At 47.8% G+C, this 24,080-nt stretch overlaps 1 protein-coding gene across 12 annotated transcripts in view; it reads left to right on the top strand.

Annotated features, from left to right (window-relative positions):
* LOC132836039 (EVI5-like protein) overlaps positions 1-24,080 on the top strand; it is a 313,206-nt gene that overhangs the window by 134,118 nt on the left and 155,008 nt on the right. For 11 of the 12 annotated variants that reach the window (XM_060855265.1, XM_060855263.1, XM_060855261.1 and 8 more), the window contains 2 exons: positions 15,782-15,925; positions 18,779-18,868. In XM_060855265.1, coding sequence (XP_060711248.1) covers positions 15,782-15,925; positions 18,779-18,868 — 234 coding nt within the window. The remainder of the gene's footprint in view (positions 1-15,781; positions 15,926-18,778; positions 18,869-24,080) is intronic. The other variant, XM_060855271.1, reaches the window with a different exon arrangement.

Below are 24,080 nucleotides of genomic sequence, written 5' to 3'. Positions count from 1 at the left end.
ACGTCGATTCTCCTGTTCCTTGGATGCTGCCTGACCTGCTGCGCTTTTCCAGCAACACATTTTCAGCACCCGAAGGAACCCCACGCAGACACGGGGAGAATGTGCAAACTCCACACAGACAGTTGCCTGAGGCTGGAATCGAACTAGGGTCCCTGTTACAGTGAGGCAACAGTGCTAACCACTGTGCTGCCTGACAAACCCTGCCAAGTTCTCAGCATTAACGTAAGGGATTAATGCCAAGATTGGGAGAGCTGTTTCGCAGACCAGTCAAGTAACAGCCTGACCTATTCATATTCTCAATCATACCTTGCAGACACTGTCTGTGGCAGCACCATCACCAGCCCCTGGGTATGTCCTGACCCACCAGCAGTCAGTACAGGTGGCAGTCCAGTCAGAAGGGAGCTGCCCTCTGCTGCCTTTCCTTGAAGTTTGATTTTGTTTTTACATACCTCTGATCCACAATCGTTCATGCTGTCCACCACTGCCATTCAACAGCAGTAGCAATTAGTATCTACAAGATGCACTGTAGAAATTCATCAAGACTCCTTCATTAGCACCTTCCAAACCCATGACCATTATCTCTAGAAGGGCAAGAGCAGCAGATCCATGGGAACACCAGCCCCTGCAAGTTCCACTCCGAGCCACTCACATTCAGACTTGGAAGTATATAGCCAACCTTTCACCGTCACTGGTTGAAATCCTGGCATTGTTGGGTGTTCCCTCAGCATAGGCACTCGACCACCACCACCTTCTCAAGGGCAACCAGGGCCCATAGATGCTGGCCCAGCTGACAGTGCCCACCACCCCTGGGTGGGTGCGCTTTAACATCTGGGCAGCTGGTTATTACTTCAGGCCCACCTTCAACTTTCATTCCCAACTTACTCAGATAAAACAAAGTGCTGGAGAAACTCAGCAGGTCTGGCTGCTTCTGTGGAAAGGGAAACAAAATTCATCTCTGCTAAGGGAGCTGGAACATAAAGATGTTATTTGTGCTGTTTGCACAGTGGGGAGAAGGGGAAGAGATGGGGAAGCCCCCCTCCCCCCCCCCAGACTGAGTGTTGTTCTAGGAGAAGGATAGTTGCCGAATTGGTAGGCCAGCTGTGCTGAGAACGAATGCATGCAGAAAAGACATTGTTGGGTTTCTGGTGGGGAAGGGGGATGTAACCAGAATGGAGGATTCGTGTTTATTGTCTCAAGCTATTAAACTCGATGTTATGTCTTTAACTTGAAGTTCCTTGTAAGTGGAATCGCAGGTAGATAGGATAGTGAAGGCGGCATGCATTCGTTCTCAGCACAGCTGGCCTACCAATTCAACAACTAACCTTCTCCTCGAACAACACTCGGTCTGGGGGGGGCTTCACCATCTGTTCCCCTTGCCCCTTCTCCCCACTGTGCTTTCCTTTATTGGTCAGAGTATTGAGTACAGGAGTTGGGAGGTCATGTTGCGGCTGTACAGGACATTGGTTAGGTCACTGTTGTAATATTACGTGCAATTCTGGTCTCCTTCCTATCGGAAAGATATTGTGAAATTTGAAAAGATTCAGAAAAGATTTACAAGGATGTTGCCAGGGTTGGAGGATCTGAGCTACAGGGAGAGGCTGAACAGGCTGGGGCTGTTTTCCCTGGAGCGTCGGAGGCTGAGGGGTGACCTTATAGAGATTTATAAAATCATGAGGGGCATGGGTAGGATAAATAGACAAAGTCTTTTCCCTGGGGTGGGGGAGTCCAGAACTAGAGGGCATAGATTTAGGGTGAGAGGAGAAAGATATATAAGAGACCTAAGGGGCAACGATTTCATGCAGAGGTGGTATGTGCATGGAATGAACTGCCAGAGGAAGTGGTGGAGGCTGGTACAATTTAAGAGGCATTTGGATGGGTATATGAATAGGAAGGGTTTGGAGAGAGATGGGCCGGGTGCTGGCAGGTGGGACTAGATTGGGTTGGGATATCTGGCCGGCATGGACGGGTTGGACCGAAGGGTCTGTTTCCATGCTGTACATCTCTATGACTCTAAGTCCTCAATGCTGTTAAAGCCCTAAGTGAGAAATAAGAGAGTATTTCTCCAGCTTATGTTGGGATTCACTGGAATACTGCAGGAGGCTTCAGACAAAACTGTCAGCAAGCTGGTGTGTTAAAATGGCAAGGTCTCGTGTTTGGTTGTGGCTGAGCAAAGCCTAACATAAGCTGGAGGAACATCTCTACGTTTTCTTTGCTCAGGCGCTTCAAGTGCTAACAACTTCAGATGATGAACTCTGTGCTCCATTTTAATCACATCCCTTCCATCCCCAACCCTAGTCTCTTGTTTGCATACATTTGGTCTCAACAGAGCTGACCTAATTTTCTGTTGTTAACACCAACTGTTAACACCTATTCTACACTTCCTTCCCAGCGTTAGCACTGCCTTTGGCTTTTTTCTTTGCTCTGGGAACCTTTGCCATCTATTACATGAGCTCCTCCTCTCCCTTTTGCCAACAGCACGCCAACCACAATATTCCAGCCCTTTGATTTTATTCATTTATAGGACATGGAGATCGCTGGCTGAGTTAGCATTTGTCTGTCCCTTGTTGCCCCTTGAGAAGATGGTTGTGAGGTGCCTCCTTGAACTGCTGCAGTCTATGTTCTGTAGGTAGGTCCACAATGCTGTTAGGGAGGGAATTCCGGGGTTTTAACCCTGTCACACTGACTGAACAGCCATCTACCCAAGGTGGTGAGTGGCCTGGAGCAGAACTTGCAGGTGACCTGACTCGATAGGAACTATTTCTCTCTCCACAGATGATGCAAAACTTGCACATTCTCTCCAACTCTGCAGATTCTGGAGAACAGAAATACAAACTGTTTGCTGTACTTTATAGATGGATCTGTTCTGGGCATAGGCAATGTTTTTTGGGACTAACTTGGAGGGCTTTTAACTTTGTTTACATCATACAGGGTAACAATTCTAAATTAGATTAGATTACTTACAGTGTGGAAACAGGCCTTTCGGCCCAACGAGTCCACACCGACCCGCCGAAGCGCAACCCACCCATACCCCTACATTTACCCCTTACCTAACACTACGGGCAATTTAGCATGGCCAATTCACCTGACCCGCACATCTTTGGACTGTGGGAGGAAACCGGAGCACCCGGAGGAAACCCACACAGACACGGGGAGAACGTGCAAACTCCACACAGTCAGTCGCCTGAGGCTGGAATTGAACCTGGGTCCCTGGCGCTGTGAGAAAGTAGTGCTAACCACTGTGCCACCGTGCCACCCACCCGTGGATGTGGTAACCCCTTTAAGACATGTGGGAAATGATGAATTAATCTTCTCGTGGAGCTTGTTGAGTATGAGTTCCCTTGGTAACAGGTCATGGCCTGCTCAGTTGGAAATCCTTATCTGAGCCCTTTATTGAACAGACCCAGGACTGGCCTGAGACAAGCCTGCACAGTCGCAAATAGTCACTCAATAGGAAGTGATGATTGAAAACAAATCCTGGAGATCACAGCGGGTCAGACAGCATCCATAGAGATAGAGCACAGTCACGTTTCAAGTTGAGATGACTCTTCAGAGCTGAGAGCTTACCTCCGCTGGAGAGTCATGGAGACTCGATGTTAGTGCACTCTCCATCCGTGACGCTGTCTGACCAGCTGTGATCTCCAGCCTGTGTTGTTTCCAGTAGAGGTCCCAGCACCTGCTGTAACTTACTCTTACAATAATAAATGATGTTCCTTTCCTGTCAAACTTTGAGTTATTACAGTGACAGTGAGAGTTAACAAAAGTTTGGGCGCCCTTGCCTTTCAATGAATCTGGTAAGACCATGACAGGGAAATATTGGTGAAGTGACGAACGGGGAAACTGGGACCTTACACTGCAGATGTGGAGGGTTTGTCCTGGGATGCTGAAACAGTGAGATACTTTTCCTTTTAAAGCAAACTGATAGAGATCACCAACAAAGAGTCATTCTGCTCACCACTCAGGCCCCAACTTCCAGTATCGTAGCGTATAACCTACCCAACAACCTTGGGGTCACAATCCTTTGATGAATTGATAGATGTGGTCGTGGGACACAGTGACACCAAACCATCTGTTGCATTGCAACATTACACGTTTAACACAGACTTTCTGGGGAGCCACTTGCTGAATTCTTGACCAGACTGTGGGAATTGGCGGAGCGCTGAGTATGGGTCAGTACTTCAGGATATGTTGAGGAATCGCACAGTTTGTGGAATTAATAATGTTGCGACCGAAAGGAAGCGACTGACTGAACCAGATCTGTACTTGGAAAAGCTCTAGAACTGGCCCTTCCCAGTGAAAACGTGCAGAAAGGGGCTTGGGTTTTTCAGAGCTCCAGAGATGATGCTGTCCTCAGCCTTTGGTAAGCAGTGGTCCCAATTAAGATAAAACTTCAGGTAAATGCCCTGCCCCAGATATGGAAGAAGATGTTTCTATGTAATGGAACTGTAGATTTTGTTGTAACTGTATTGGGAACAAACCTTTCAGAACTCGAATGGGGCATCTTGCCAATCAGCGTGAGAGACACCAGGACTAAGATTGGCCACTGCAGGGGGAGCCCTTTTGTATTTTGCGGGCCACTATAATCTCTGTAACCATTGGCAAAAGAGAGTCTGGCTCTCCTGGGTGGTGACGCAAGGGCCCAGTCTTCATCTTTTGGGAAGGGGCTCGCTCCAAAGAGTTTTTGGTCAGAAAAATACAGGTGTTTTTAAAATGGGTTGTGGCAGCTGATATAAAGTAATTGGGAAGTATCCTGAAGCCTTCCAAGAGGGTGTGAGGAAGGTAAAAGCCACCATCTCAGTAGACCCAGAGGCCTGACCGAATACTGCAAGGGCACAGCTGGTCCCCTGTGCGCCGAAGCAGAGGCTGAATTGGAACGCCTACAGTAATTGGGAATCACACGCCCAGTACAGGTTGCTGCATGTGCCATCCCATTCCTGATGAAGGGCTTTTGCCCAGAACGTCGATTCTCCTGCTCCTCGGATGCTGCCTGACCTGTTATGCTTTTCTAGCACCACATTTTTTTAACTTTGATCTCCAGTATTTGCTGTCCTCACTTTCTCCATGACAGTTGTAAAACTTGACAACTTACACTCAAAAGGTTCGAATGAGAGTATTTATTTGCCCTTTCGGGAATCTTCGGCTTGTGCGGCCTTTCCAAGGGGTTATAGTGGCCGCAGAATACAAAAGGGCTCCCTCCCCGACACAGTGGTCAATCTTAGTCTTAGTGCCTTTCAAGCTTTAAGGAGAGCATTCTCCAAGGCCCATTGAGACTGGCGGTCTATGTGTATGACGTTTTAATTACAGGAGTTACTACAAATGGTCCTGGGAGGTGTTGTTGAACAAAGAGACCTTGGAGTGCAGGTTCATAGCTCCTTGAAAGTGAAGTCACCGGCCACAGAGTCATGGAAACAGACCCTTCGGTCCAACCCATCCATGCCAACCAGATATCCCAACCCAATCTAGTCCCACCTGCCAGCACCTGGCCCATATCCCTCCAAACCCTTCCTATTCATATACCCATCCAAATGCCTCTTAAATGTTGCAATTGTACCAGCCTCCGCCACTTCCTCTGGCAGCTCATTCCACACACGTACCACCCTCTGTGTGAAAACATTGCCCCTTAGGACTCTTTTATATCTTTCCCCTCTCACCCTAAACTTATACCCTCTAGTTCTGGACTCCCCAACCCCAGGGAAGAGACTTTGCCTATTTATCCTATCCAAGCCCATCATAATTTTGTAAACCTCTACAAGGTCACACCTCAGCCTCCGATGCTGCAGGGAAAACAGCCCCAGCCTATTCAGACTTTCCCTGTAGCTCAAATTCTCAAACCCTGGCAACATCCTTGTAAATCTTTTCTGAATCCTTTCAAGTTTCACAACATCTTTCCGATAGGAAGGAGACCAGAATTGCACGCAATATTCCAACAGTGACCTAACCAATGTCCTGTACAGCCGCAACATGACCTCCCAACTCCTGTACTCAATACTCTGACCAATAAAGGAAAGCATACCAAACTCCTCCTTCACTATCCTATCTACCTGTGACTCCACTTTCAAGGAGCTATGAACCTGCACTCCAAGGTCTCTTTGTTCAGCAACACTCCCTAGGACCTTACCATTAAGTGTATAAGTCCTGCTAAGATTTGCTTTCCCAAAATGCAGCACCTCGCATTTATCTGAATTAAACTCTGTATCTGTATTTGAGTGGGTGTGTTCTAGACCCCAGGGCCTCCCTCCCATCCTCCTCCTCGAACCTAACTTTAAAGTCCACAGGTAAGCGACTCAGTGTTATTGACTCAGTGTTCTTGTTTTGGAGACAAAGTGTACAGTCATGGCAGCGCAGGCAGTGGAATGTTCCTCCTGCAGGATGTTTGAGGTAGGGGTGACCACCGATACTCCTGCCGACTTCGTCTGCAGGAAATGCAGTCAGATCCTGCTCCTCACCGAACGAGTTAGGGAACTGGAACTGGAGTTGGATGAACTGAGGATTATTCGAGAGGCTGAGAGGGTGATTGATAGAAGCTACAGGGACATAGTTACGCCGGAGAACAGAGGTAGCTGGTTAACAGTTAGAGGTGGGAAGGGGAAGAAGCAGGCAGTGCAGGGTTCCCCTGGGGTCGTTCCTCTAAACAATAAGTATACCGCTTTGGAAACTGTTGGGGGGGACAGCCTTGCAGGGGTAAGCTGCAGTGACCGGGTCTGTGGCGTGAGGTCTGGCTCTGAGACTCAGAAGGGAAAGGGGGAGAGGAGGAGAGCGCTAGTTATAGGAGACTCTCTAGTTAGAGGGACGGACAGGTGGTTCTGTGGACATGGGCGAGACTCTCGGATGGTTTGTTGCCTCCCGGGTGCCAGGGTCCGAGACATCTCGGACCGTGTCTTCAGAATCCTTAAGGGGGAGGGTGTGCAGCCAGAAGTCGTGGTACACATTGGCACCAACGACATAGGTAGGAAGAGGGGTGGGGAGGTCATTCAAGAGCTCGGAGTTAGGCTGGAAGCTAAAAGCTAGGACAGACAGAGTCATCATCTCTGGGTTGTTACCGGTGCCACATGACAGTGAGGCAAGGAATAGAGAGAGAGTGCAGTTGAACATGTGGCTGCAAGGATGGTGTAGGAGGGAGGGCTTCAGGTATTTGGACAATTGGACTGCATTCTGGGGAAGGTGGGACCTGTACAAACAGGACGGGTTGCGCCTGAACCAGAAGGGCACCAGTACGGGTGGCACGGTGGCACAGTGGTTAGCACTGCTGCCTCACAGCGCCAGGGACCTGGGTTCGATTCCCGTCTCAGGCGACTGACTGTGTGAAGTTTGCACGTTCTCCCCGTGTCTGCGTGGGTTTCCTCCGGGTGCTCCGGTTTCCTCCCACAGTCCAAAGATGTGCGGTTCAGGTGAATTGGCCATGCTAAAATTGCCCGTAGTGTTAGGTAAGGGGTATGGGTGGGTTGCGCTTCGGCGGGTCGGTGTGGACTTGTTGGGCCAAAGGGCCTGTTTCCACACTAAGTAATCTAATCCTGGGGGGTAGGTTTGCTAGCACTCTTCGGGGGGGTTTAAACTAATTTGGCAGGGGGATGGGATCCGGACTTGTAGTCCAGCAAGTAAGCTAGCTGTGTGTCAGGATGTCCAAGAATGTAGGGAGGCTGTGGAGAAGGTGGCACTGACGGGGAATACTTGCGGACACAGAGATGGGCTCAAGTGCGTATACTTCAACGCAAGGAGTATCAGAAATAAGGTGGGTGAACTTAAGGCGTGGATCAGTACTAGGGACTATGATGTTGTGGCCATCACAGAAACGTGGATAGATGAGGGACAGGAATGGTTGTTGGAGGTTCCTGGTTACAGATGTTTCAGTAAGATTAGGGAGGGTGGTAAAAAAGGAGGGGGGGTGGCATTGCTAATTAGGAATGGTATAACGGCTGCAGAAAGGCAGTTTGAGGGGGATCTGCCTTTGGAGGTAGTATGGGCTGAAGTCAGAAATAGGAAAGGTGCAGTCACCTTGTTGGGTGTTTACTATCAGCCCCCCCAATAGCAGCAGAGATGTGGAGAAACAGATTGGGAAACAGATTTTGGAAAGGTGCAGAAGCCACAGGGTCGTAGTCATGGACGACTTCAACTTCCCAAATATTGATTGGGAACTCTTTAGATCAAGTAGATTGGATGGGGCGGTGTTTGTGCAGTGTGTCCAGGAAGCTTTTCTAACTCAGTATGTAGATTGTCCAACCAGAGGGGAGGCCATATTGGATTTGGTACTCGGTAATGAGCCGGGACAAGTGATGGGCTTGTTAGTGGGTGAACATTTTGGTGATGGTGACCACAATTCTGTGACTTTCACCTTGGTTATGGAGAGAGATAGGTGCACACAACAAGGTAGATTTTACAGTTGGGGGAAGGGAAATTACGATGCTGTAAGACAGGATTTGAGGAGCATAAGTTGGGAGCATAGGCTGTCAGGGAAGGATGTGGTGGAAATGTGGAACTTTTTCAAGGAGCAGATACGACGTGTCCTTGATATGTATGTACCTGTCAGGCAGGAAAGAAATGGTCGTGTGAGGGAGCCTTGGTTGACGAGGGAGGTTGAATGTCTAGTAAAGAGGAAGAAGGAGGCTTACATAAGGTTGAGGAAACAGGGTTCAGACAGAGCAGTGGAGGGATACAGGATAGCCAGGAGGGACCTGAAGAAAGGGATTAGGAGAGCTAAGAGAGGGCATGAAGAATCCTTGGTGGATAGGATCAAGGATAACCCCAAGGCATTTTATGCGTATGTGAGAAACATGAGAATGACGAGAACGAGGGTAGGTCCGATCAAGGACAGCAGTGGGAGACTGTGTATTGAGTCGGAAGAGATAGGAGAGGTCTTGAATGAGTACTTTTCTTCAGTATTTACGAACGAGAGGGACCGTATTGTTGAAGGGGAGAGTGTGAAACGGACTGGTAAGCTAGAGGAGATACTTGTTAGGAAGGAAGATGTGTTGGGCATTTTGAACAACTTGAGGATAGACAAGTCCCCGGGCCTGACGGAATATATCCTAGGATGATGTGGGAAGCAAGAGAGGAAATTGCAGTACCGTTGGCAATGATCTTTTCATCTTCACTGTCAACGGGGGTGGTACCAGGGGACTGGAGAGTAGCGAATGTTGTGCCCCTGTTCAAAAAAGGGAATAGGGATAACCCCGGGAATTACAGGTCAGTTAGTCTTCTGTGGTAGGCAAAGTAATGGAAAGGGTACTGAGGGATAGGATTTATGAGTATCTGGAAAGACACTGCTTGATTAGGGACAGCCAGCACGGATTTGTGAAGGGTAGGTCTTGCCTTACAAGTCTTATTGAATTCTTTGAGGAGGTGACCAAGCATGTGGATGAGGGTCGAGCAGTGGATGTAGTGTACATGGATTTTAGTAAGGCATTTGATAAGGTTCCCCATGGTAGGCTTATGCGGAAAGTCAGGAGGCATGGGATAGTGGGAAATTTGGCCAGTTGGATAGAAAACTGGCTAACCGGTCGAAGTCAGAGAGTGGTGGTAGATGGTAAATATTCAGCCTGGAGCCCAGTTACAAGTGGAGTTCCGCAGGGATCAGTTCTGGGGCCTCTGCTGTTTGTAATTTTTATTAATGACTTGGATGAGGGAGTCGGAGGGTGGGTCAGTAAATTTGCAGATGATACGAAGATTGGTGGAGTTGTGGACAGTGAGGAGGGCTGTTGTCGGCTGCAAAGGGACTTAGATATGATGCAGAGCTGGGCTGAGGAGTGGCAGATGGAGTTCAACCCTGCCAAGTGTGAGGTTGTCCATTTTGGAAGAACAAATAAGAATGTGGAATACCGGGTTAACGGTAGGGTTCTTAGTAAGGTGGAGGAGCAGAGGGATCTTGGGGTCTATGTTCATAGATCTTTGAAAGTTGCCACTCAGGTGGATAGAGCTTGTAAGAAGGCCCATGGTGTATTAGCGTTCATTAGCAGAGGGATTCAAGAGTCGTGAGGTGATGTTGCAGCTGTATAGGACCTTGGTTAGGCCACATTTGGAGTACTGTGTGCAGTTCTGGTCGCCTCACTTTAGGAAAGATGTGGAAGCTTTGGAGAGGGTGCAGAGAAGATTTACCAGGATGTTGCCTGGAATGGAGACTAGGTCGTACAAGGATAGGTTGAGAGTTCTCGGCCTTTTCTCGTTGGAACGGCGAAGGATGAGGGGTGACTTGATAGAGGTTTATAAGATGATCAGAGGAATAGATAGAGCAGACAGTCAGAGACTTTTTCCCCGGGTACAGCAGAGTGTTACAAGGGGACATAAATTTAAGGTGAAGGGTGGAAGGTATAGGGGAGATGTCAGGGGTGGGTTCTTTACCCAGAGAGTGGTGTGGGCATGGAATGCGCTGCCCGTGGGAGTGGTAGAGTCAGAATCATTGGTGACCTTTAAGCGACAATTGGATAGGTACATGGATGGGTGCTTAATCTAGGATAGATGTTCGGCACAACATCGTGGGCCGAAGGGCCTGTTCTGTGCTGTATTGTTCTATGTTCTATGTAAACTCAATCTGCCACTTCTCAGCCCATTGGCCCATCTGGTCCAGATCCTGTTGTAATCTGAGGTAACCCTCTTCGCTGTCCACTACACCTCCAATTTTGGTGTCATCTGCAAACTTACTAACTGTACCTCTTATGCTCGCATCCAAATAATTTATATAAATGATGAAAAGTAGTGGACTCAACACCAATCTTTGTGGCAGTCCACTGGTCACAGGTCTCCAGTCTGAAAAACAGCCCTCCACCACCACCCTCTGTCTTCTACTTTTGAGCCAGTTCTGTATCCAAATGGCTAGTTCTCCCTGTATTCCATGAGATCTAACCTTGCTAACTAGTCTCCCATGGGGAACCTTGTCGAACGCCTTATTGAAGTCTATATAGATCTCATCTACTGCTCTTCCCTCATCAATCATCTTTTACTACTTCTTCAAAAACCTCAATCAAGTTAGTGAGGTATGATTGCCCACGCACAAAGCCATGTGGACTATCCCGACTTGCCTTTCCAAAGGAGAAAGTGAGGACTGCAGATGCTGGAGATCAGAGCTGAAAATGTGTTGCTGGAAAAGCGCAGCAGGTCAGGCAGCATCCAAGGAGCAGGAGAATCGACGTTTCGGGCACAAGCCCTTCTTCAGGAATGAGGAAGGTGTGCCAAGCAGGCTAAGATAAAAGGTAGGGAGGAGGGACTTGGGGGAGGGGTGTTGGGAATGCGATAGGTGGAAGGAGCTTCTGCCCAAAACGTCGATTCTCCTGCTCCTTGGATGCTGCCTCACCTGCTGTGCTTTTCCAGCAACACATTTTTCAACCCTTGCCTTTCCAAATACATGTACATCCTGTCCCTCAGGATTCCCTCCAACAACTTGCTCACCACCATAGGATAGTGAAGAAGGCGTTTGGTATGCTTTCCTTTATTGGGCAGAGTATTGAGTACAGGAGTTGGGAGGTGATGTTGCAGCTGTACAGGACATTGGTTAGGCCACTGTTGGAATATTGTGTGCAATTCTGGTCTCCTTCCTATCGGAAAGATGTTGTGAAACTTGAAAGGGTTCAGAAGAGACAAGCATGTTGCCGGGATTGGAGGATCTGAGCTATAGGGAGAGGCTTCTTTTTTTCCCTGGAGTGTTGGATGCTGAGGGATGACCTTTTTATAGAGGTTTGTAAAATCAGGAGGGGCATGGATAGGGTAAATAGACAAGATCTTTTCCCTGGGGTGGGGTAGTCCAAAACTAGAGGACATTGGTTTCCGGTGAGAGGGAAAAAATTTAAAAGGGACCTAAGGGACAACTTTTTCACTCGGAGTGGTGCATGTATGGAATGAGCTGCCAGAGGAAGTGGAAAAGATTAGTACAATGACAGCATTCAAAATGCATCTGGCTGGGTGTATGAATAGGAAGGGTTTAGAGGGATATGGGCTGCAAGCTGGCAGGTTGGACAAGATTAGTTTAAGGTGTGTGGTTGGCTTGGGCAAGTTGGAACAAAGGGGTTTTTTTCTGTGCTGTCCATCTTTGTGACTGAAGATATCCTGAGAGAGAGAGAGAGAGCGAGATTAGGGGTTGAAGGTCATACAGTACAAGAGCACAAAATGCTGCTCCTACCGGGAAACTAATATAAACGTAGGAAATGCCGGGAATACTCAGGTCCTCACTGTATTTATCAGGAGAGAAACAGTTATTATTTCCAGCTGATGGCCTTTCCTTTGTCTGGGTAGATGAGAAAGGCAAAAGTGAGGACCATTTTGAGATACTGGAGATCAGAGTCTAGATTAGAGTGGTGCTGGAAAAGCACAGCAGGTCAGGCAGCATCCGAGGAGCAGAAAAATCAACACCTCGGGCAAAAGCCCGTCATCAGAAATGAACTGATCAGGAATGATTCATTCCTCATGAAGGGCTTTTGTCCAAAACGACAATTTTCCTGCTCCTCGGATGCTGCCTGACCTGTGCTTTTCCAGCACCGCTCTAATCTAGACTCTGGGTAGATGAGAAGTCTAGCTGGAACAATACTGTTTTATTCTTCCCTTGTGCTGCAGGCTGTGACTGTTTCCAATAGTGGTCTGTTTTTACCTCCTAGCTTGCATTTGTTCTACTCTTGCCTTTGGGTTTTGATTCGGAGTACTGTTAATTGTCTATCTCTAATTGATTCGAGGGTTTCGGGTCAATGGCACACTGTCTGTGAAATCACAGAGAGCCGGGCCCTGCCTGATGGGTACTGCTGAACCAGCTGGGTTTTTTCGTTCATTCATTCATTCGTCCGTCCGTCGCTGGCTGGGTCAGCATTAATTGCCTGTCCCTCATTTCCCTAGTGAGGTGCAGCCTTGAATCAGGTCCTGTTGGAAGACCCACAGTTTCACTAGGGAGGGAACTCCAGGATTCTGACCCAACAACACTGAAGGAATGACCATGTATTTCCAAGTCTGGATGATGAGCAGCTTCGATGGGAACTTGCAGGTGGAGTGCTGTCGTACCTTGGAGAGATGGCTTTGCGTACAATTCCTCAGGGCAGAAAGGAAAGAGTTGTGGGGTGGATCTTTATTAAACTAGGAGGTCATATCCAGTACTGTTTCCAAAGACTAGCTTTGAGTCCATTCCTCCTTTTAATTTTTATAAATGATATGGACTGAGGTGTAGAGAGCAACACCAAGTTTGGAGATCATGTGAAACCTGCCAAAGTAGTATTGTGATGTGGCTAGTTCCAGGCTTCAGAATGACAGGGCAGTGGATTAGGCCGCACCGGGAATGTGAAGTCTGCAGTCCGGACTTTCTCCTCCTCTGGTAAGTACTGCACTTTGGGAGAACTAACAGGGGAAATGAATCTGTTTTAAATGGAGACGTTTTAAGAATGCTGGAATGAGCTCAGTGCCTTGGTTATCAGACTGCTGAAAACAATATCTGTTACTAGGATCGAGAAATCGAGAAATAGATTATTGAATCAAAGATCATATACAAATTTTATAAGATTACTGGTTAGGCCTCTGCTGAAATATTGTGGAGGATCCTGAGCGTCCCATTTCAGGAAAAATGCAACAAACTTTGAATGGGTTCCGAGATTATTGATCAGGGATGAGGAATGTCTGTCACCAAGCAATGTCAGAAAGGTTAGGAATGTTCTCTCGTGCTTCCAAATAAACCTGTCGGACTATAACCTGTTGTGCTTTTTAACTCCTTGGTACAGAGCAGGTTAAGATCATTTCAAGCTGATGAAGGAGAATAATCAAAGCATATTTAGTTTGTTTTGGCCAATAAAAACACTGGCAAAATATAGAAAGATGAACTTTAGATATTTTTTAAAATTCAAATTTGTTGGTGTCTGGAATGCTGAATGGGAGCTGCTTCTGTCAGTAACTTTCCAAGATCATCGTGCAGGTACTTGAGGGTGAATGAGTCGGTGGGTTTTTGATTAGATTAGACTTAGTGTGGAAACAGGCCCTTTGGCCCAACAAGTCCACACCGACCCGCCGAAGCGCAACCCACCCATACCCCTACATTTGCCCCTTACCTAACACTACAGGCAATTTAGCTTGGCCAATTCACCTGACCCGCACATCTTTGGACTGTGGGAGGAAACCGGAGCACCCGGAGGAAACCCACGCAGACACGGGGAGAACGTGCAAACTCCACACAGTCAGTCGCCTGAGTCGGGAATTGAACCCGGGTCTACAGGCGCTGTGAGGCAGCAGTGCTCGAGGAGGAAGGCCGATGTGAGACTAAACCCAACTGCTTTGCCATAGAGTGTGTAAGGCGTGATGGGACCACCCTTTTCCCCCTGTACCAATGATTCCTGGTCCCAGCTGCAAATTACCAAATCCACTGCATTCAGATCATGCCTTGTGCTCGAGACCCTCATCGTTGCTGCTTTAATCATTTGACTGTCCGACTGCTGGTCTGAGTAGTAGTATTAGTTAGAATTGACCTCCACTTTTCACTCCTCAGATTTGACGTGTGGACTGTACGTTGCCGTTGGAATGAAGCTAAGCTTCTGTTTCTGTCATCCTTTCATGGTCACAAGCTGCCTCAAAGTGCAGATGGCCAATTACGTACTTTGTCAAATTCAGTCAGTATGATGCAGAAGGTGGCCATTGGCCCATCAAGACCATGCCAGCCCTTGGTAGTGTGATCCAATTAACTGGAGGCCCCACTGCCCTGTGGCTGAACATTTCAACTCCCTCTCCCACTCTGCCGAGAACATGCAAGTCCTGGGCCGCCTCCACCACCGCTCCCTCACCACCCGACACCTGGAGGAACAACGCCTCATCTTCCACCTTGGAACACTTCAACAGCAGGGCATCAATGTGGACTTCACCACTTTCCCCATTTCCCCTCCCCCCACCTTACCCCAGTCCCAACCTTCCAGCTTAGCACCATCCTCATGACCTGTACCATCTGCCAAGCTTCCTTCCCACCTATCTGCTCCACCCTCTTCTCTGACCTATCATCTTTATCCAATTAGTGTACTCTTTGCTACTTTCTCCCAAGCCCCCCCACCCCCCCATTTATCTCTCCATCCCGGAGGCTCCCTACCTTCATTCCTGATGAAGGGCGTTTGCCCAAAACTTCGATTTTCCTGCTGCTCAGTTGCTGCCTGACCTGCTGTGCATTTCCAGCACCACTCTAATCTAGACTGTAATCCAATTAGCCCCATTCCCCTGCTGTTTCCCTTTAGCCCTGTAAATGCATTGCTGGCAAATAGCCAACCATTTACTTTTTTGAGCTTGTTCTCCTCTCCACTTTGACTGCACTCACGGGTCATTAGCAGTTGCTGTGTAGAAATGTTCTTGCTGTGGCTGATTGGCCAAGCCCATTCCTCTGTAACCCATTCGTCCTTAAGCCGTGATCTAATGGGAGCAGCCTTTCCTTGTCTGCCTTATTGAACCTGGTCATAAACCACGATCAAATCTCTCCTTAATCCCCTTTGTTCTGTGAAGACTAACTACAGCTTCTTCAACTTAGCATTGCAGCTAAAATTCCTCAATCTTGGAACCATCCTGGTAAATCTCCTCCTCTGTAATTTCTGAAAGATCCCAATTATATACAACGCAGGAAATAGGCAGTCAGTTTACATAAGAAACTCCTCCACAATAGCAGTGTGTTAAAGGGAATAATAATGAGGCCAGAATATACTTGAGTTAATTAATTATTTTTCCTTGGATAAGCTAAACTAGAATTCCAAAATCCAGAGGAAATGACCTGGTAGCCAGGCTGACCTCATTCTTTGCTTATTCAAAGCTGATCTGCTTCTGTGTTCAGTATTGGTTTAAATATCATCTTTTTTGTCTATTTTAGGACCAATTACCTGAATTGTACGTGCACTTTCGGTCGCAGAGTTTCCATACGTCAATGTATGCATCTTCCTGGTTCCTGACCATTTTCCTCACCACGTTTTCACTGCCGTTAGCTACCAGAATATTTGACATATTTATGTATGAGGTAAGATCTTTGCAGAGCCATCAGTCTGATTGAACTCCAGTAGAGTCAAATGAAAGTGAATGCCATGACTGAGTGTTACACTTACTTTCCTCAGTTCATGTCAGACCTCATTAACATGAGGAGAGATGGGTGCAGCCCTCTGCAATCGGTGTGTCCCATGTTGGGGTTTATCTGGCTTTGGAGAGTGCATTGTAGCTCTCTGTGAGCATCCCTTTCACAGTTCCAAAAACTCTAACACCATATCTTTGAGAGAGATCAAGCCATGCTTGGTGCAGTCTCAGAGATGCACTAAACATGTTGGAGTGTCATCTCATAGAGTCATAGAGATGTACAGCATGGAAACAGACCCTTCGGTCCAACCGTCCATGCCGACTAGATATCCCAACCTAATCTAGTCCCACCTGCCAGCACCAGGCCCATATTACTCCAAACGCTTCCTATTCATATACACATCCAAATGCCTTTTAAATGTTGCAATTGTACCAACCTCCACTACATCCTCTGGCAGCTCATTCCATACACGTACCACTCTCTGTGTGAAAAAGTTGCCCTTTAGGTCTCTTTTATATCTTTCCCCTCTCACCCTAAACCTATGCCCTCTAGTTCTGGATTCCCTGACCCCAGGGAAAAGACTTTGCCTATTTATCCTATTCATGCTCCTCATAATTTTGTACACCTCTATAAGGTTACCCCTCAGCCTCCGACGCTCCAGGGAAAACAGCCCCAGGCTGTTCAGCCTCTCCTTGTAGCTCAAATCCTCCAACCCTGGCAACATCCTTGTAAATCTTTCTGAACCCTTTCAAGTTTCACAACATCTTTCCGATAGGAAGGAGACCAGAATTGCACGTAATATTCCAACAGTGACCTAACCAATGACCTGTACAGCCGCAACATGACCTCCCAACTCCTGTACTCAATACTCTGACCAATAAAGGAAAATATACCAAGTGCTTTCTTCACTATCCTATCTACCTGCGACTCCACTTTCAAGGAGCTATGAACCTGCACTCCAAGGTCTCTTTGTTCAGCAACACTCCCTAGGACCTTACCATTAAGTGTATAAGTCCTGCTAAGATTTGCTTTCCCAAAATGCAGCACCTCGCATATATCTGAATTAAACTCCATCTGCCACTTCTCAGCCCATTGGCCTACCTGGTCCAGATCCTGTTGCATTCTCTCCCTGAAATGTTTATTTCTCCTCCTTTCCTCCTGTGATGTGGATCTGGCCTTTCCCAGATGTAATCACAAACCACCTAACTAGAGATGTGATGGATGGTATAGCAGCTCATTACCAGCACCAAGTCAAACAAGCAACCATTCACAGCGTGTCTGACTGGTGTTCAGGGCTCTAGTTCAAATCAGTCACTTTTATGTTGACTTATTGAATACTGAGGTTCACGGTGACTTGGAAATTTCTTGTATATTATTTGAGGAGAAACTTCATGTTTTTTAAGGGCTTATTAAAGGATTGTTGGCAAGGGAAATGGCTTAATTTCGACAAAGCCTAGTGATTGCAAAATAGAATACATTTCTGTACAATGCAGGGAGTATCCCTGCTTCTGGGTAGTCTGGATAATCAGCAACAACTCCTGAGCTGCACACAGTGGGGGTTCATGTGCATTTCTCACTGAGCACTCTTTCTGGCCTCTGTTTCCACTATGGCTTTCAAAGTGGAACCGTTTGTTGAAAAAGTATAAAGCAGCAAACAAGCCCGAGACACCGTTCGCACAAAACTGAGCTAATTCCCTTATCGTCATTCTTGTGTGACATGGTGTTCAGAAGGAGTGACTTGATTCAAAGCAAGATATCCTAATTGTTTTCTCTTTCTCCATCACCTCTGAACGCCTGCTACTGGCCCATTCTGCAACTTTCTACCCCCTACAAATACTTGCCACCCTCTCCCAGCAAGACACTGATTACAAAGTTCAGATCCAATGTCTTAAGATGAGCTGTTCCCAAGGAGATTTGCCATTGAGAGTCGGACGTTGCAGCTTCTGGGAATTAGGAGGCTAACCCGTTGTCTTCATGCTGATGGCAAATCTTCTGAATGCAATTCTTTCCCTCCGTCTACTTTGACGGCTGCTCTAAACTCTGCAAAGTTACACATTTTGTGTACTGTACTATCTTTGCCCAGGGTGTGGAAATGAAATATGCAAAATATTTTAAGTCAACTTCTTTCCTCAGTCATTTTGAAGAGGAGAGAAATAAGATGGTATGTTTGATTTGAGCTAAATGTGGTTTGTTGTTGTGACCCAGTGAATACGTTGCAGTCCTGTAACCTGTGATGCATGACCACCATGTCATGGAACTTGTAGAGTCTAACCATTGCAATAATTTCAATTATGTTGGGTCACCCCTTCATTAATGCGAATCCTTCACATCCTATTTTACTTGGCTAGCATTAGCATTATGGATTAGCTATTATACTCCAAAAGAAATTGTATTTGAACAGAATTCAAGTCCACACTAAGAGCTTACTTTAATTTGCCACACTGCATAAAATACTCACCACATTGATTTACCTAAATTTGTACAACTGATTCAAACTATCAGTTTAAAAAGCCATTACTTGTTCCCTCCTTTCATTAGGTCTCAGGCATTCCTTCAGACCCAAATTAGGTCTCATAAAGTTTGTACTCGATCAGTGGTATTTAAATGGGGAAGTGGTTAGCAGTGTGACAATGACAACACAGCCTGTTTTAATTTGGTACCCGGAAACTATTCCTGAAATTAGTGTGGCTAAACAAAGAAAGTTATTGGCATGGCTGGCTTTCCATTTTGTGTTTTGTGTCCTGGCTTTGTTACCTTTTGCAAACTCTCGGTTTACTTTGAAGTGCATTCTTGTGTTGACAGGGCTTGGAAATCGTGTTCCGCATTGGGATGGCCATCCTTCAGTTTAATCAGGTGGAACTGATGCAGCTTGATATGGAAGGAATGTCTCAGGTAAATGTAATCATCGTCTCTGTCTCTGCCAACAGGAAATAACTGAACTGTACAGCTCCTTCCCCCAGAGGAGCTTTTATCTCTGTCTGAGATTTAAGTCATTCTTAGTGTCCCAGTGAATCACGAAAAAGCGTTTAGTCACTGAAACCCTATTCTCAAAAGGATCTTGCTAATATCTTCTCCATTCCTGTCCCCCACCTCCCCATTTTAAAACAAAGCATTTGTCTCCTCCCAGTCGTGAAGGGGAAAGAGCAGGGCCAGTGAGCTATGCAGTGATTGTGCTGCTGGTATAACGCAGTAAGTGATGTAACCAACACATCCCACACCAACCATCCCACACGGACTCAGGACCACCTTTAAACCCGAACAGGACAAACAGTACAGACTACAGATTCAAAAACATCAGCAACGGTTCTCCTTCAAGACCCTCCGCTCCACGCTCGCAGCAATGCGCCGGCCCCGAACCTCTCTACAGTCAGCCCTGCCTCAGCTGAGGGCCACACTCTCCCAGAACTGCAAAGGACCCACTCTGTACTACATCCTCAGGAGAATTCATACTCTCAACAAACAGTATTTCAACTCCAACTCAAACATCAAAAACTGTAAGCACAACAAACTTTTATCCACCCACCCCCATAATCAGCGCTCCTCAAACATTCCAGAAGATTCCCCTGGCCTCTGGAACTGCTCGGAAGCCATTAGCCATGCAGCTGGTGCAGCTGCCACCCCCACGCTGATTGATGATGTCACTTCTGCCCCCATCATGGCCACTCCCACAGCCACTTCCACCCCTCACAATTCCTCATGCATCACACACAACATCACTTCTGCCCCTCACATCATCGCTGATGTCACATGTTCAGTGACTTCTGCCACCCCTACTGCCGTGGTCACCACCATTTCCATCCCCACCAGCGCCACTCAACTGCATTCTGCTGACACCCCCCACAGATCGCACTGTCACTATCCCCACCCCCCAGAACCCTGAGGGGAACACTACCCCTGCTCATGACTCCACCCCCATTTCCCCCCACCACAACACCCACTCTAGTTACTGGCTCCACCCCCGCTTCCAGCTCTACACCCAGACCAGATCCCAGCTCCCAGCCCTGCCGAGTTTTCACCATCCCTCCAGACTTCCCCCTCACTGAGGACGAATGATCGTCCTCCGCAAAGGACTCCCCTTCACCCCCCTCCGTCTACGCATCAATGAATTTAATACACGCCGTGATGTTAAACACTTCCTCCGCCTCCGAGCTTACTTTCACAATCAGGACTCCCGCCCACCTTCCCAGGACCCCTTCGCCCACCTCCAACACACTGCATCCACCTGGACACCCCGCGCTGGCCTATTACGTGCCCTTGACCTCTTCATTTCCAACTGCCGCCAGGACATTAACTGCCTCAACCTGTCTACCCCCCCCCCTCCCCCACTCCAACCTCTCACCCTCACAACACGCAGCCCTCCAATCCCTCTGCTCCAATCCCAACCTCACCATTAAGCCAGCGGATAAAGGGGGTGCAGTGGTAGTCTGGCGCACTGACCTCTACACTGCTGAAGCCAAACGCCAACTCGAGGACACCTCTTCCTACCGTCCCCTCGACCATGACCCCTCCCCCCATCAGCAAACCGTCATCTCCCAGACCAGACAGAACCTCATCACCTCAGGAGATCTCCCCCCCACCCCCCCCACCCACAGCTTCCAACCTCATAGTCCGGGAACCCCGCACTGCCCGGTTCTACCTCCTTCCCAAGATCCACAAGCCTGACCACCTTGGCCAACCCATTGTCTCAGCATGCTCCTGCCCTACAGAACTCATCTCTACCTACCTCGACACTGTCCTATCCCCCCAGTCCAGAAACTCCCCACATATATTCGAGACACCACCCACGTCCTCAAACTCCTCCAAGACTTCCGTTTCCCCGGCCCTCAACGTCTCATCTTCACCATGGATATCCAATCCCTCTACACCTCCATCCGCCATGACCTCCAAGCCCTCCGTTTTTTCCTCTCCCGACGTCCCCAACAGTACCCTTCCACCGACACTCTCATTCATTTGGCCAAACTGGTCCTCACCCTTAACAATTTCTCCTTCGAATCCTCCCACTTCCTCCAGACCAAAGAGGTAGCCATGGGCACTTGTATGGGCCCCAGCTATGCCTGTCTCTTTGTTGGCTACGTAGAACAGTTGATCTACCATAATTACACCGGCACCACTCCCCACCTCTTCCTCCGCTACATTGATGACTGCATCGGTGCCATCTCGTGCTCCCGCGAGGAGGTTGAGCAATTAATCAACTTCACCATTCCACCCTGACCTTGAATTTACCTGGACCATTCTGACACCTCCCTCCCCTTCCTGGACCTCTCCATCTCCATTAATGACGACCAACTTGACACTGACATTTTTTACAAACCCACCGACTCCCACGGCTGTATGGATTGTACCTCTTCCCACCCTACCTCTTGCAAAAATGCCATCCTGTATTGCCAATTCCTCCGCCTCCGCTGTATCTGTTCCCAGGAGGACCAGTTCCACCACAGAACACACCAGATGGCCTCCTTCTTTAGAGACCAAAATTTCCCTTCCCACGTGGTTAAAGATACCCTCCAACGCATCTCGTCCACATCCCGCACCTCTGCCCTCAGACCCCACCCCTCCAACCGTAACAAGGACAGAACGCCCCTGGTGCACACCTTCCACCCTACCAACCTTTGCGTAAATCAAATTATCCGCCGACATTTCCGCCATCTCCAAAACGATCCCACCATCATGGATATATTTCCCTCCCCACCCCTTTCCGCCTTCCGCAAAGACCGTTCCCTCCGTGACTACCTGGTCAGGTCCACGCCCCCCTACAACCCACCCTCCCATCCTGGCACCTTCCCCTGCCACCGCAGGAACTGTAAAACCTGTGCCCACACCTCCTCCCTTACCTCTATCCAAGGCTCTAAAGGAGCCTTTCACATCCATCAAAGTTTTACCTGCACATCCACCAATATTTATTTATTAATTTATTGTATCCGTTGCTCCTAATGCGGTCTCTTCCACATTGGAGAGACTGGACGCCTCCTAGCAGAGAGCTTTAGGGAACATCACCGGGACATGTGCCCCGTGGCCCAACATTTCAACTCCCCCTCCCACTCTGCCGAGGACATGGAGGTCCTGGGCCTCCTTCACCGCCGCTCCCTCACTACCAGACACCTGGAGGAAGAACGCCTCATCTTCCGCCTCGGAACACTTCAACCCCAGGGCATCAATGTGGACTTCAACAGTTTCCTCATTTCCCCTTCCCCCACCTCACCCTAGTTCCAAACTTCCAGCTCAGCACTGTCCCCATGACTTGTCCGGACTTGTCCTACCTGCCTAGCTCCTTTTCCACCTATCCACTCCACCCTCCTCCCTGACCTATCACCTTCATCCCCTCCCCTACTCACCCATTGTACTCTACGCTACTTTCTCCCCACCCCCACCCTCCTCTAGCTTATCTCTCCACCCTTCAGGTTCACTGCCTTTATTCCTGATGAAGGGCTTTTACTGCTCCTCGGATGCTGCCTGAACTGCTGTGCTCCTCCAGCACCACTAATCCAGAAACAACGCAGTAAGAAGCAATTCCCCATGTTTCCAAGTTGTAATGGGTAGGCACAGGAACTGGTGCTTCATTCCTGCCATTTCCTGTTATTAATGAGCTGCCATTGTTTCTGCAATCCTGACTGTACCGAAAATACATGAAATCTTGCAGCACTTGTGTGCGAAGGAATGTTGCTGGAATATTCCATATCCTGTTTAACAACCATTCTCCAGGATTAGCCAATGGTGCAGAGTTCTACTTTCCACATTGTCTACAGTGATCATGTCTGTGTCTGCTCAGGAACATTTTTGTAATCAGGAAGCAAAGTCTGATTTGTTCTGAGGACACGTTCATTCAGAGATGCAAGCCTCCTTTTATTTTGCATTTCCTTTCTTAGTTAGCTTTTCTTGATCCTTGGTTACTTCCTTGGCCGCACATCCCACCGTCTTGACCTGCCAGTCCCTGCTTCCCCAGTCTGTGTTGGACGAATTTTGACAGCACACCCTTTAAAGAAGAACCTCACTCGAGGGAGCTGTCACTGATCCCAGATCAGTCAGGATATGAACCAGATTTGTATTTCAAGCCGACAAACTCCACCTGCAGCTCCTGTCCCACGTCAGTGTCCTGCTGAGTCTTTAAATTTGCAAATGCAGTGACTGTGAGCTCAGTAACTCTGGCTTCAGGGAATCCTCCTGAGAGTTAACACTTGGATGGTGCTAAAGACCTAACTTTAAGTTGTTACATTTCTTTGGTCAGCCAAGATGCTGATAAATATGCCGAAGCAGCACAATCATGCCCTTTCACTGAACTTTGTTTCAGTTTTGTACTTGAACAAACGGCCTTTATTGATTGGTCTGTCAAATTCAATATGATTCATTTAAAGGGTCACTACACCTGATGAGTGCGCTCAGGAGATATTGCAAGTTACTCACCGGAGTACTGCATCTTTCTGCAAAAGAAGTCATTAGTTTGAATAATTTCAGATCACATGCTGGATTGAGAAATAAAATACATAAAGGCAGGATAGAGATTAAATGCATCCAGAATCAAAATAAACGAGTTAAATAGAGCAAATAGAATGTATAACAAATATAGAGGGATGATTGAGAGGAATCTCAGCAGGAGAAAGCAAAGAAGTGAAGCTGAAAGGGCATTCATCAGAACGGGTGGCACGGTGGCTCAGTGGTTAGCACTGCTGTCTCATAGCCCCAGGGACCCAGGTTCGATTCCAGCCTCGGGTGACTGCCTGTGTGGAGTTTGCACATTCTCCCTGTGTCTGCGTGGGTTTGCTCCGGTTTCCCCCCTCAATCACAAAGATGTGCAGGTTAGGGTGAATTAGCCATGCTAAATTGCCCATAGTGTTCAGGAATGTGTAGGTTAGGTGCATTAGTCAGGGGTAATGTAAAGTAATAGAGTAGGGGAATGGGTGTGAGTGGGATACTCTTCAGAGGGTCAGTGTGGACTTGTTGGGCCAAATGGTCTGTATCCACACTGTAGGGATTCTCTGATTCTAGGAAAGCAATATGCACAGGTAGACAAGATGGGCTTTGATATCATGGACATAATCTTCCCAGGGAAAAAGTGAGGACTGCAGATGCTGGAGACCAGAGTTGAAAAGTGTGTTGCTGGAAAAGCGCA

Source organism: Hemiscyllium ocellatum, chromosome 45, assembly GCF_020745735.1.
Source record: "Hemiscyllium ocellatum isolate sHemOce1 chromosome 45, sHemOce1.pat.X.cur, whole genome shotgun sequence".
Lineage (NCBI taxonomy): Eukaryota > Metazoa > Chordata > Chondrichthyes > Orectolobiformes > Hemiscylliidae > Hemiscyllium > Hemiscyllium ocellatum.
This window is presented reverse-complemented; position numbering and strand designations above follow the sequence as displayed.